General features: G+C 44.9%; 1 protein-coding gene across 3 annotated transcripts in view; it reads right to left on the bottom strand.

Annotated features, from left to right (window-relative positions):
* Nucleotides 1-13,977, bottom strand: part of LOC146184998 (uncharacterized) — a 96,434-nt gene that overhangs the window by 37,468 nt on the left and 44,989 nt on the right. For all 3 annotated transcript variants that reach the window (XM_084605943.1, XM_084605944.1, XM_084605945.1), the window contains 2 exons: nucleotides 3,262-3,322; nucleotides 670-747 (listed from right to left, as the gene is read on the bottom strand). In XM_084605943.1, the coding sequence (XP_084462069.1) occupies nucleotides 670-747; nucleotides 3,262-3,322 (139 nt within the window). The remainder of the gene's footprint in view (nucleotides 1-669; nucleotides 748-3,261; nucleotides 3,323-13,977) is intronic.

The raw sequence follows: 13,977 nt of genomic DNA, 5'->3' as shown, positions 1-13,977 counted from the left end.
TAAAGAGGACAGGGAAGGGACCATTAAACACAGAATTCATTTGCACTGTAACACATGAGCCGAACAAGGTGGCAGACAGGAATCCCCGCTGACCATCACACATTCTCTATCCCCCCATAATGAGCCTACTGGCATAAAAACACGTCATAAACGTTCGGTGATGTTGTTTCATCTACATCCACAAGTAGAATGGTGTCTTGCTAATCTGTGCAGGTACTTCAGTGGCAGAGCTTTCAAGTATGAAAACTGCTAACTGCAAATTTTCAACCGATAATGGCAGGTGTGTGCTAAGACATGCGTTACATTCTGCGCACCCTGGGAAATGGGAAGCATCTGCATATATCTAAGGCCAATAATGCTATGAGTGACAATGGTTCGGCTCTGAGGGCACCTTCAAAAAATTTATACTAGCAATCAATGCACCACAAACTCAAGAAACATCACTATCTTTGAATGAGGTTCAGTTTCTGTCCTCCATTTTCGCCACAGCTTGATGCCACAATCTAGAATGTTTATCCATATACTTATCTTTGCTATCCATGTGGCATGCTATACAGCGGCCAGTCATAAAAAAGGTAAATAGGACCATGGAACTATTACAGAGGAGTATGTGCAATGTGATTTGGGCTAACAAAGAATTTGGCAAACAAAGATGGACAAACTCTGAACCTTCTCAGCCTCAGAGTCAGAGCTGCTCTTTGCATCACTCTCTTGCAGTCTCCTCTTGGTTCTTGATTCCCACCACGACTAGAACAAGAAAGAAGAGAAAACATAACGAATAGTGAATGTTAAAACAAGAACCCATGCTTGCACACAACAATATGCGTAATTTTTCTGAACACTAAATACTGTAAAATCGACAGATATTTCCATGCACCTTTTTAGCCTGGCCACTGCTACCAATACTGACCATGTAATAAGCTCTTTTAGAACAAAAACGTTTGCAGTGTTGCTCTTTCAGATGGGAGGGGGAGGACTTGGCACCCGAACGCACCTTCCCCAGAGTTTCACATAACTCATCTATCGTTGTATTGTATTGAGTTTAATGGCACATAAGCAACTGAGGCCATCACGCACCAGACACGAACCCTACCCATTACCATCCCTACAAACCCTCTGGCACCTCCCCCTACAATGCAAGTACATAAAGGGGAAGGTGACAGAGGACACTTTTGCTGAATTCTGCGGACCACACTGAAAGCATCTGAAGAATGACCTTGCAAGCTAACCCGAGAAAACTGGCCTGAAATATAAAGCAGTGGTGGAAATGACTACAGGCCTCTTGTGCAGCAGCTTTTGCAGCAGTAAAAAAAAAATCGCGTTTTTAAAAAAAGTGGTTGTAATAAAGTTCTGGCTACTGGGGGTAAAAAAGTGACTCCACTGCGGTGCATCATCTGCAAGTTTTCTGTTTACAGCGTAAGCAGATGTGGTCTTAGAAGAGTATAAGCAGATGCTGCCTAAGCATGAAAGCTTGAAAAAGCATTAGGAAGTTTTAGTGCCTCTGACATTTGTGCTTTCAGTGCATCGTGCGCAAACGAAGCCGTGGCAGCAACTTCAGCCTAGCTGCACGAGTTAGCTTTGCGAACTGAAACCATTTTCTTTTTTTTTTTTTTTTTTTCACTGAATGTTTTCTTTAAGCTTGGAAGAGATAAATTTATCCCCTGAAATACAAAATAAAGCTAATTTGATGCTCATGGCCATTGACGTAGACGAGATGAAGCCAAATGAATGCCCAATGCGCCATATATAACCAAAAAACAGGTAACAATGACGAGTTGACTGCTAAGCGAGACAGCCTGCTTCAAAGCCTGCTGCCATGCTGAAAACTAATTTTAGCATAGGCAAGAACCTGAACTCTAAATTCAGGAAATAGCATATGTAAATCAAGTTTACATTAGGGTTTGATTTGAAATAGTGTTTTGCAAATGCGCGCTTTAAAGCAGGTCATCCCATAAGCTTTACGGCCACTTTATACTGGCACTACACTCTGCAGCAACCGACTGTCACCTCTACACCCATGCTTGGTAGTGCTGCAAGAAGCTACTACAGTCCAGTCCATTTATAACAATATTAAGAAAACCTGAAAATTCCATCCTTATAACCGATTATCATTATATCTGGACCGGCGAAAAAAAAAAAGAAAAATGAGAGAAAAAAAAAAAAAGCACACCCACGTATTTTCCCATGCTGTAGGCTTGCCTACTTGCTAGCAATGAGTAAATCAGGTTGAACAATGCTAATCATCGTAAAGAGCACTAAACACTTTATTACAGTATACATCAGAAGCGATAAAGTAACTTAAGCATACTTAAAGATGTCGAAAATTTGCGCTCGCTTGAGCAGAAGCTTAAGCTTGACAATCGTTGTGAGCATCGCTTCCAGTAGCGGGTACGCTGGCGGCAGTCCTTTTTGCATGCACGAAACCTATTAGCAGCTGGACGAACTGAAGGACACCCCCAGCCTTGATGATCGTTAAAATCGTAAAGTGCGAATGTCCGTACTTTTTCACAAGGCTTCCAACCTTGAAACTCTGCCTAAAATTCCGACGAATCTGCCGTTTCATCTCGTGAGCATTCGCGCCGTCCGTCTATGTGGTCATCACCCTCTTCCACGGACGCGGAATCGGTGATGGCGATGACAGTACGGCCGCAGCAGCACCCTTTGTGTGGCTGCGATTGCGATGATGATAGTGCTCATTTTATTCTGTTTTCATCGCATATCACCGTTTGCCGTATATGTCCAGTTTTCACGTCATTGTCTTTTAAATATTTTATCTTTTATTGAATATTCAGTTAAATTTCCGTGGTAAACACCTACCGGGCGGCGATAAATCTATCGTTGCATCCGATGTACCGCCGATAATCGATCGTTATATCTGGTTTATTTTTACATAAGCGCAATGGAAAAAATGATAAATCACAAGAATTTGATTGCTATAAACGATATATCGTTATAAGTCGACTGCACTGTAATACAGAGTATACAGCGTCCCCAAACCTTCAGTTAATTTGGGATTTAAACCATATAAACGAAACTTACCAAACCAAACAATTCCCCCTTCTTCCATAACTACTCCTCTCTATTAATGCAAGGGAACAATGTAGATGTCAACATGGTCTGAGCAACAAGGGTCTGCATAGGCAAGGTGTCTCAATACAAGTACTTAAGAAGATTTTATAGCCTCCCTGCGCTTACTGTGCCCATGTGTGCTATAAAATTAATCCTGGAGATTGAATTTAATCTGTTATAAAACTTACAAACCTTTGATCGGTACCTCTTCTTTGGAGACGAGCTGCTGGATGACTCTGCTGGAGCTGGATCCCTGGAGAGCAAAGAATAATAACAAATAAAAAAAGAAGAAAAGGTATGTTGAGATCATGCATAAAAAAATTCAGGGAAACTTCGAGTCTCCTCTAGGGTATGGCGTTAATGGCTCCTGCCTGCAGGCCCTCAGGCAGATCATCGTTTGTATACATGCACTTTGCTACCTGCTGAAGTTTTGCTGCTGTGCCTGAGTTGCTACAAGAGAAAAACCAATAGGCACGAGAGGTGGGTGCTGAACAAAAGTAGAAGTGCTGGGTGACAGCAGCAGCAGCACAAGTACGGTAGGCGCTCCCAATGCATAAACTGCAGCAAGAGTGGCTTGTGCAATTTTGAAGTGAGCATCAATGAGTTTCAACTGCCAGTAAAATCAGAGTTTTTTAACAATCATACACATGGGTAATAATTTTTTCACTGCTGATAATCGCAAACGTAGCAATTTAATGCATTAAATATTTTGTTCCACACTCTCAGGCAGTTAAGAATGCAGTTTAGAAATCAGAGTGTTAACTGCCAAAAAAAATATAAAGTGTCTCTGGTAAAAGCTTACCCTTCCTCTCCTATCATTCGCCTCATATTGGTGTTCGTTGTATACATATAACTATAGTTGGTTTACAGAAAAGAAAAGAAAAGGAGCAATATCTGTCACACTTTTGCCGGCAAGTGTGCTTGGACAGTACAATGTCGCTCCTGTCGCGTGGCGTTCCTTGGCGCGCGTTGAAGTGTGGCATTGCAGATGACAGGAACGCTAGACAAGAAACATCTCGCGGAATATGACAGATCTCGCGCACAGGATTTCGTTCTATGAGCCTAGAAAGGTTTTTGCCGTAAAATAATAATAATAATAAAAAAAGAAGAGCCGCTAGTGTCCCCAGTGATTTGTTCGCCACATGACTTCTACAGAGTGTCACTCCACTACTAGCATGCCAGCATAGCCTAGGAGTAACACGTTTTATTCCTTGTACGAGCCCTAGAATTGTTGCCACTCTTCCAACACAACTCATCAAAAGCCTGGCATTTGGTTGTAGACACGATAGGGACGCTGTCGTAGTGGTGCGCGAGTGCCAGTGTCGATGCGATGAGTGACTGTAGAAGTTTGACCCAAAGAACTTTGATGAGAGTCGAAGGAGGAACGAAAGTGATGCAGTAGGTTCAAAAGCTGTGTGCACTGCGCTGGAGGAAGTTGACAGCACCTGTCAGGTTATGTGGTCTTATGATGACATACAACCTGACCGCCGATCAGTGCTCAGCCATGACAGCTGCCAACTACCATCTGCAAGAGCCATGCCCAAGACTATTGGCTTACAACGCTGGAATTTCTGCATGACCAGGGCCTTGAATGCTACTGCGATAACATTAGGGGGCACAGCTCAGCCTTTACGGGTATGGAATGAAAGTGTTATTGGCCAGCATTTGCCGGCTCTTCTTGTGGTAATCTTTTTATTAGTGCCTCTATTATTCCACACATACTCATCTGCATACAGTCGTAAGCTATCCAATTATATTGGAAACAACACAATACAGATGTAGACCCATTATTTAACCATACCGTACAAATATGCCTGCCTAAGTGACCTTGGGGCATTGTGTTTAAATCGAATGGGATCCAAAGGTACTGGAGGGCTGGGTTCAGATCTCATCCTTTTGTCTCAGTTGTCAGTGCCTGCCAAGAACTTGTCATGTGGTATCGCAATGTTGCACAACCTGACAACCAGTCAATGATTGGACACAGCAACTGCCAACCAGTTGACAGTGTTTTTGCCCGCGATTTTTTACACACAGTGCTGACACAACTTTTGGGGAGAACAAAGTTTTCAAAACTATTCTCGGCTGTTGCCTAGGCATGTCCCAAAGGCACTCTAAATTCTCAGTCCTTGTGGGGCCTCCACATGAGCTGCAATTATTGAGAAAACAGCAACATGGGCTCGAGTATTCCAAGCACATAAATATGTGCACATTAGTTAGAATAAAAGCCCTCATAGAAGTCATATATTCTATCCAGGTATTATGTACAGAATTCTAGTTTCCTTCTTCTCTGGTCTGCTTAAAGGGGCATAGTGACGTTTGTCAAGCCACTAATTCCAGCCAACCTCTAGGTTCTATGCACAGTGCTGATGTCAGTTCAAAAAGAATTACAAAAATTGGGGCGCAGAAACATGAGTTATTCGGTCTATAAAATTAAAAAGAAAAAAAAAAAAAAAAAAAGAGAATGAGTCTAAGCAGGTATGAGAGGGAGCGTACTCTTGAGAAGTTCGAGAACGAGTGTGAAAGGCAAGAGATGGAAGAATGACGTACAGGAGCTAAGAGGAACCCTACCCTGTACCTGTACAGGGCCAGCAAGAAGGTCATCTGCCGGGAGCGACTATATGACATCCGTTAACAAACTTCGCCGTTGTGTGTCGCTCACATCGGTGCCAAAACACAAATTATTAAGCGGATTAAAATATTAGGCGCTATGATTTCGCCGTTATGATTGGGTTTTAGGGCATCGGGAAGGTGTAAAGAACCTAGAGGCCAGCTGGAATTAGTGGTCTGGCGAACGTCACCGCGTCCCTTTAAGAAAATTCAACTGGGGCAGCACTGTGCCAAAAAATGCGCTACGATTAGCTCCAGAAATGCCTCGCCTTTAAAAATGTCCCTAATCCATGCCAGGTCAGAATGAGTAGGCATTTCGAGGAACTTCTGTTCACCTTTCGAAAGCAATAAAGTAGGCTTCAGGTCCTCCATCAGAGAAGTGACCAAATTCTTGGCAGAATGTTTATGATAATGTCTCACCAAGAAGGAAGCAAGCAGAAGAACAAGACTCTGAAAGAACTCTTTATATTTCCTTTGACCATAAACTTTTCATAGGCAACTTTGTACTACTGGCACATGAAGCAATAAGAAGCAGTTCACTGCACACCTGGCATCACCTCTTGCTATTCTTTAAAGCAGCTAAACCCAGCCTGTAGGCACAATTGTTTGGTTGGTTTGGTTGGTTTGCGGGGTTTAACGTCCCAAAGCAGCTCAGGCTATGACAGACGCCGTTAGTGGAGGACTCCGGAAACCTAGAAGCCCACATCTTTAAATGGTAGTCAGGCCTCCCCTTTGGCAGCAATGTTTAAGGTGTTGCCTGCCATGTAGCAAGTAGTATAATACAAGACAAATCATTTAATGCAGAAGAAAAAAAAAGACAACCACGAAAATGTTTAGACATGCCTAATAACTGCTTGTGAACACCAATTTCTTGAAAAAACTTATTTCAAATCTATTTTTTTTTTTTTTTATGTGCAACATATCTCAGACATGTGCATGGCCTACACTGAGTGTTTGCAGCTGCCATACTGAGAGCATATACCAATGTATTTTTTTTGCAAAATCAGTCTTCAAAACAGTAATAGCTGCATTATGGAGTGGCTGCACTAGGTAGTCCTTTCCGAAACCAATATCCACATCGATCAAATGATCAACTCGAAAAGAGAGAGAGAGAGAGGACACTTAAGGGGGGAGGCTACCCTTGAACACCAACTTTTTTATTTCTTGAGGTATTTGAATGAAATTTTCAGGGTATGCTCATAGTACACACATTTGAAGAACTACCAAGTTTCATGGAGCTGGGCTCATCGGTTCTCAAGTTAGAGGAGTATATCAAGATAGTTTACATAGGTCCCTAGGGGCGGGCCTGGAGAATTTGCAAAATGTGCTAGCAGTCTGAAATTTGTTATGGTCATTCCTGGATAGTTTCCCCAGGGCAAGACAATTCCCTTTTTCCAAATTTCCTCTCTGAAAAATTTTAGTACAGCCCCAAATTTAGTGTTCAAATTTACACCTGACTTAACAATATTTTAATTGACTGCCCCTAATTACACATGAAATATTTTGAAAAAAAAAAAAAAAAAAACGAATTGTCTTGCCCTCAGAATTTTACTTAGGTATATAACAAAAAAAACCTCATGAAAATCCAATAAGCGGTTCTTGAGCTATGACTTTCCCTAGCAGCCACACCGTGCAAAAAATTGATTCTGAGAAAACGGCTCTCAAAGGTTGAGAGAACAATAACTTTTTTGTTTCTCAAGTTATCATGATGAAATTTTCAAGACAGGCTCATGACATTAACAAATGAAAAACCACAAAGTTTCATAGAATTGTGCACGCTAGTTCTCAAGTCACAGAAGCATATCAAACTGGTTCGAATAGGTCCTTTATATCAAGCCTGGAGAAATTGTGAAAGGCACTGGCATTGTGCAATTTGTCATGCCGATTCCTAGATAGGTTCCTCAGGGCAAGACAAAGCCCTTTTTCTAAATTTTCTTGCTGACAAATAGCATAGAATTGGATTTTTTGTTATCAATTAGACCTATGTTGATTAACCAAATTAATTATGACAAATTCCAGACATAATATTTTGAATACATGGGCTTGCCTTGCCCTCAAAACTTTATTCAGGTACAGTCGAGCCCACTTATAACGGCCCCACTTAAGACGAACACTCGCAATTATCACGAACAAGTCCGGTGCGACCGCCAAATATACATTAGGGCTATGGCGCTCCGTCGACCTCGGCTACAGCGAACATCTGTGCGACTAGCCGATCGGCTACAGCGAACGCCTTGGTGCCGCAGACCACTTTCCACATGCTGATATCCGTCGATCCTGTGCACTGCAAGCCGCGACAATCGTCATTCCCGATTCCCCCGCGGCATTTCGCCCTAGCATGATGGGCGGCGCAGACGCAGCAAGCGGTTTCCCGGTTTATCTATCGCGGCATCTCGCCGGAGGAACGAGGAGCGGCCCAAACGCGACAAGCGACTTCCCGGGTTATCTTCCGTGGCATAAGCGCCGAAACGAAAAAAAAAAAAAAAAACGAAGTGTCTAAAGGTACGTCCGACGTACCCATTCGATTCTCGTAAAGATACGGCGGACGTCGATATACAGGCTCATGGCTATCAGGGTTGCCAGGTTGGGCTATAAATAGCCAAATTGGGCTACTTTATGTTGTGGTTGGCGGGAAATATTGTTGGTTGGCTATTTGGCTATCTTTGGGCTATTGCGCATTTTCGCTTGAAAGGTCCAAACCATTTCAAAAGCCTTTTCTCCAGAAAGGTTTAGCAGTGGGCCGCGATGCTGTGTGTACAGTAATAGCAACCAGCGCACTTTTCTTTCCTAGAAGATACTGCCAGTGTACATTCTAGGCCCACACTTTGGTCTCACAAGCTGTTTGCAGCACTGCGAAAGGCAGCTAGGGTAACCTTGTCCAACCCGGATCATGTGCACAATAGGTAATTTGCTTCTGTGCATCTCTCGCCCTGCGAATTGGTGTTGGTCCCACAAGCTGTTTGCAGCACTGCGAAAGGCAGAGGTAACCTTGTCCAACCCAGATCATGTGCACAATAGGTAATTTGCTTCTGTGCATCTCTCGCCCTGCGAATTGGTGGGGGTAATAGTAGGAGCACAAATTATCTATTGTAGTGCGCCGAGCACAATTGCCTATTCTAATGCACGAGATCCTAAATGGGCCAGGGCTTCCCTGCCTCACAGTGCTGCAAAATTCTTGTGAGACGAAGTATATATTTCGACTGTCAGAAAGACGGGCCTTCGCAGCCTGTGGTTCGATGAATGTTCGGCATAGGGGATTAGGGTACAGATGAGTGAATGGGGGACTTCGCACATGACGGGGTTGGTAGTGAGGTGTGCCTGGACAAAAGCTCGAAGCTCTTTTCCTTCCCTTTCCTGCTTCCCGGCGTTGCCGATGGTGTTAAAGTGGTCTATTGAATGGACAATTTGCAGAACTCAGCTTCTCTGTAAGGCTTGTTTTCCAACAGAAATTTCTCGTTCCAAGATGCGCCACTCATTATTCGAAGAAACGAGCAGACGGAAGTCTAGCTCGTTTTAATTTCCCCTGCACCACTGGCAACCACTGATTCCGCAGCAAGAACTTTGAGCACAGCGGTGGAGGTTTAACAGTCCGCATATAGTGAAACGTGCTTCTCGACGCCACTATGGGCAAATGGGCGAAGTACGCGCGGACGTACAGAAAAGAATGGGAAAAAGATCCTGCATTCAAAGGTACGTTGACCATCTTTAATGTTTTAGTGCTTGTTTGTACCAGTCCAAAAATTATGTTCCGCTTTTCGGAGTGCATTCCATGTGACCATGCCAGTCTCGATCATTAGCGCGTGACAAATTTTTCTTTTTGATTACAGATTGGCTTACGCGCTCACCCTCAGGGGATATGGCCTTTTGCACAGCCTGCAAAACAGAGCTACGTGCACACGTGCAAGATCTGAAGGCACATAGAAAAACCGAAAAGCATGCTAGAAGCATGCAGTCGTCGACTGCACCCGAACAAAGGCAAATGGATAGATTTGTCACCTCGCAGCCAAGGGCCGCCAGCAACAGACATGAAGCGAAGATTGCGGAGCTGCGTTTGGCGGCGTATGTCGCCGTACATGGTTCGCTTGCTACCGCTGACCACCTGACGCCGCTCATCAGCGACTGTTTCAGAGATTCGACCACTGCGTCGTCGCTATCCATGGGAAGAACCAAGTGTACGGCGTTAGTGAACAAGGTACTTGGACCAACCTTCAAACAGATGCTTTTGGATGAGCTGAAGGGAAGAAAATTTTCGTTGATCCTGGACGAAAGCACAGACGTGTCTTCGGCAAAAGAGCTTGCCATTGTGGCAAGGTTCTACTCGAGCGAGAGCAGCGCAATTGTAACTGCGTTCCTTGGACTAGTTCCAGTTCTGGACGCATCATCTGGAGGACTTTTCTGTGAGTTGAAAAACTTCCTCGACAAGTCTAATCTCTCTGTCAGTGACTGTGTGGGTATAGGAACTGATGGAGCCAGTGTGATGTGCGGGCAGCACAATAGTCTGTACACAAGAATGAGGGAAGTTAACCCAAACATCGTGTTGGTAAAATGCGTATGTCACTCCCTTCACCTTGCTTGTAACGAGGCAGTGGATGTACTACCCACACAGATTGACTACCTTGTTCGGGAAACCTTTAACTGGTTTTCCCACTCTCCAAAGCGTCAAGAGTTTTATAAAAGCATTTATGCTGCGATTAACTCTGGATCAACCCCCAAAAAGTTGGTTGGTGTGTGTGCGACGCGTTGGCTTAGCATTGCTGGTGCTCTCCGTGCAATTCTTGACCAGTGGCTGGAACTGAAGGCGCACTTCGATGTCGCAAAAACAGCTGAGCGTTGTTACTTAGCTAAAATGTTGAGTGAGATGTACAATGATGACCAGAACTTTTTGTATGTGCAGTTCTTGAGCCCCATTGTTAACGAATTTGACAAACTCAACAAAGTATTTCAGAGTGAGGACCCTGATCCATCAAAACTTTTCGAAGACTTAAGCTCGTTTGTGAAGTGTTTGCTTAGGCGGATCGTACTTCCCGATCATGCATCTCCCGACTCAGCTTGGGAAAGCCATTTGATGCATGTTCGAGCCTGTCAGCTGGGAAGCGTCTTTCGCGACTCCTTAGAGAAGTCTTCCCTCGGCGACGACAAGAAAATCGCCATTCTTGAGCGTTGCCGAAACTTTTTGGTCGCTTGCATCAAAAGCACATTAAAGCGCCTTCCAACAAATTTTAAGGTATTAAGTGAACTTCACCTCTTGCACTGCAACAATATTGCCAAGTTTTCTTTTGATGCATTCTACAAGGCCTTTGCAAAATTCATAGATCCATCAGTTGTTTCTGCAATGGAATCCGAATACTGCCTTTTGCAATGTAAGCTTAGTGAACTCCGAGACGACTCCGTGACAGTATTTTGGAAAAACGTTCTGCGTTCCAAAAACAGTGCTGGAGTCAGCCTATTTCCGTTGCTGTCGGAGCTAGCCATTTCTCTACTCACGCTGCCTGTATCCAATGCTGCTGTGGAACGAGTGTTTAGCCATGTCACTCTAACAAAAACCGACTTGCGGAACAGAATGTCTTTGGAAACCTTGGAAAATATTTTGCATGTGAAATTTGCACTGCTGAAAAATGGTAAATGCTGCAAAGACTTTGTGCCGTCAGATATTTTTTTGGAGCGCTTCAATACCGCCGCAATGTACAGTGAGTGATGTTTGGATACTCTTTTTTACATTCATTTGGAAGTGAATTCAAAACTTCACAGCAGACATGTTAATAAATGTTTGAAATAAACTGTGTACTGTAACTATGAAGTTTTCTGTTTTGGCTATTTGGGCTATTTTTATGGTTCGACGTTTGGCTATTTTTGGGCTACATCGAGCAAAAAATTTGGCGGGTCACGCTGTGAGTACCTGGCAACCCTGATGGCTATACACACGTCGAACGCGGCCACATTACGCTTGCTACGCGTGAATGAATCTTATCCTCTATGATATCAGCTAGCCGCGACTCTCGATGAGGTGCTACGAAGAGTGCATCCGTTCTAACATAGATCACGGTCTTCACTTAGGGTTGTGTACGGCAAGCATCGCTGTCACGCACATAGCTGCAGGCGATGCTACGTACTGCACCCGCTCCACCAGCTGGCATCGAGATACGCACATTCACGAGCAGCTTTCGCTTCGCACTAAACTATCACCTCGATCTGCCCGTAATGTAAGCGAGCTACTCCTAGCATTTACGCTGTCTTAGGTCCTGCATCGACCTCCGGAGATCTTGCGCCGGCACAACACACACACACCTCGCCGTGCAGAACATTCGGCAGTCCAAAGTATGTATGTGAAATGGCATTATGCTCGTTCCTCACATGCAGACCGAGGAAACAGGATGTTTCTAGCTAAATTCTTCGTTTAAATTCTACCTCAGAGCCGTGGCAGAAGACATGCCGAATTTACTAGAGGCCTGCTCTGCTACTGCGGCGAGCTGCACATCGACTCGTCGAGGCGAAGACCTACTGCACCGCAGCGCAAGAGTGCACAACCGGAAAGCCGGAAGCGCGAATGATCCGAATTCCCTGTGAACAGCAATGTTCTTTGGTATTTAGGGGAAGACTAGACTAAAGTGCTTAGCCTGCATCTTTTTCTTGTCGTTGAATTTTGCGTACATGTAGTTTAAACCCCCGCATGCTCGAGGTTAGCATGACCCGACTGAACGGCCGCGCAGCTTTGAAACGATCGGGATCGATATGCATGCATCGCCGGACTTGTATTAATAATAAAGTGGCCTTCAACAATAGTACAAAGCCTGAACATTTAGGAAGGTGCTGTGCCAGGCAGCTATTTTACAGAAACCTGAACCATTTCACCTGTAGTAATGCGCATCCCGGCGGTGTGGGCTGGGCACTTATTTTTCGGTCCACTAGCTTTAACATGCGAAAACTGCATCATGTGCATTCCCATTTTCCGAGTTTTGAGCTCTGTAGTGCAGGCTAACAAATTGCCGATGACTTATTTTCGTCTGATTGTTGCACAGCGAGTGTAAATAAATTACCACTGCACCTAATAAACACTGACATGCACGTGCAACATCGCCGATCATAAACGGACACACGGATGTCCGTCCGGACATCGGCGCACTCATCACAGCACTCTTCGTAGTCTCACACAGCACTCTAGTAGGACGTAATCCGTACATCACAACATCTCACGGTTAAGCACAAACCACACCTCCAACAAACACGAATGACGCGATGCTTGGGCTAGAGACCGCCGGCGGTGCCCAGCTTCGTAGAACTTGCAGCACCAAACCTCAATGCGAGCAGAAAGCGATGCGTTACGTGACGCATCTCATCACAGATGGAAGTGACGAAACTTTGAAGAATCAAAACTACATAACTACATAACGACCGTCATAGACGTTAATCCACATGAACGAGGACCAAATGAGCGGGCGTGCGGGCCGCGGGCTGGCCGTCAACACCGCGATTACATGCGCTTGCGCTCTGGTCGTGCTTGCCACCCTGCCGCGGTCCAACTCACGTAAACCTATCATCATGCCATCACGTAGTATATCACCCATTCTAGGCACTATTCTTGCCACTGTACTATTCTTTGTAATTTCACATTTCACGCATGCAGTAGTACATACTTCCTGCACCTCGCACGTACACCTCATACCAACTTCGATTTGGCTACATATGGCTACCATGTTGTTGTTACAACCACATCTGGGGATCTCGGATCCGTCCGGCTTTCCCGACGGATCCCAAGGCCCATATCGGAGAAAAATGCGTTGGGTCCGTCGGAAGAACCCTACCGATCGGGTCCGTCCGCCGTACCTCTGAAAAACATTTCCCGGATCCGTCCGTCGTATCCCGAAGAAAAACGCACCGGGTCCGTCGGACGTACCTTTAAGACCATTGATCGGGTCCGTCGGACGTACCTTTAGCCACGGCCAAAAAAAAAAAGCTAGCCAAGTCTGCACTGAATGCGTGTCGCACCTCGAGGCATCGTGAGCGACCACGCAACGTTGCACGAAACCGTTCAGAGGGCACGACGAGAGATCGTAAATCCGGCAATCGCAAAAATGGCGAAAGGCGAACAGAACGTAGGTGAACTAGAATACTTTCACTATAGTACGAAGTACAAAGACAGCCAACAACGACAGCAAGCAAAGAGCCGTAGCAGACGACGCGGGGAGGCGGAGACCGACGCGTCAGCGGCCGCAGCAGCCAATAGTAGTCGCCCGATCCCCCGCGTTCTCGCGGAGCGCGCGCTTTGCCCAATCGCAGCCTTGAATTCGAGCGCGGGAAACTTGA

Source organism: Amblyomma maculatum, chromosome 6 (genome assembly GCF_055883805.1).
Source record: "Amblyomma maculatum isolate TAMU_Amacu chromosome 6, ASM5588380v1, whole genome shotgun sequence".
In the NCBI taxonomy this organism is placed as follows: domain Eukaryota; kingdom Metazoa; phylum Arthropoda; class Arachnida; order Ixodida; family Ixodidae; genus Amblyomma; species Amblyomma maculatum.
This window is presented reverse-complemented; position numbering and strand designations above follow the sequence as displayed.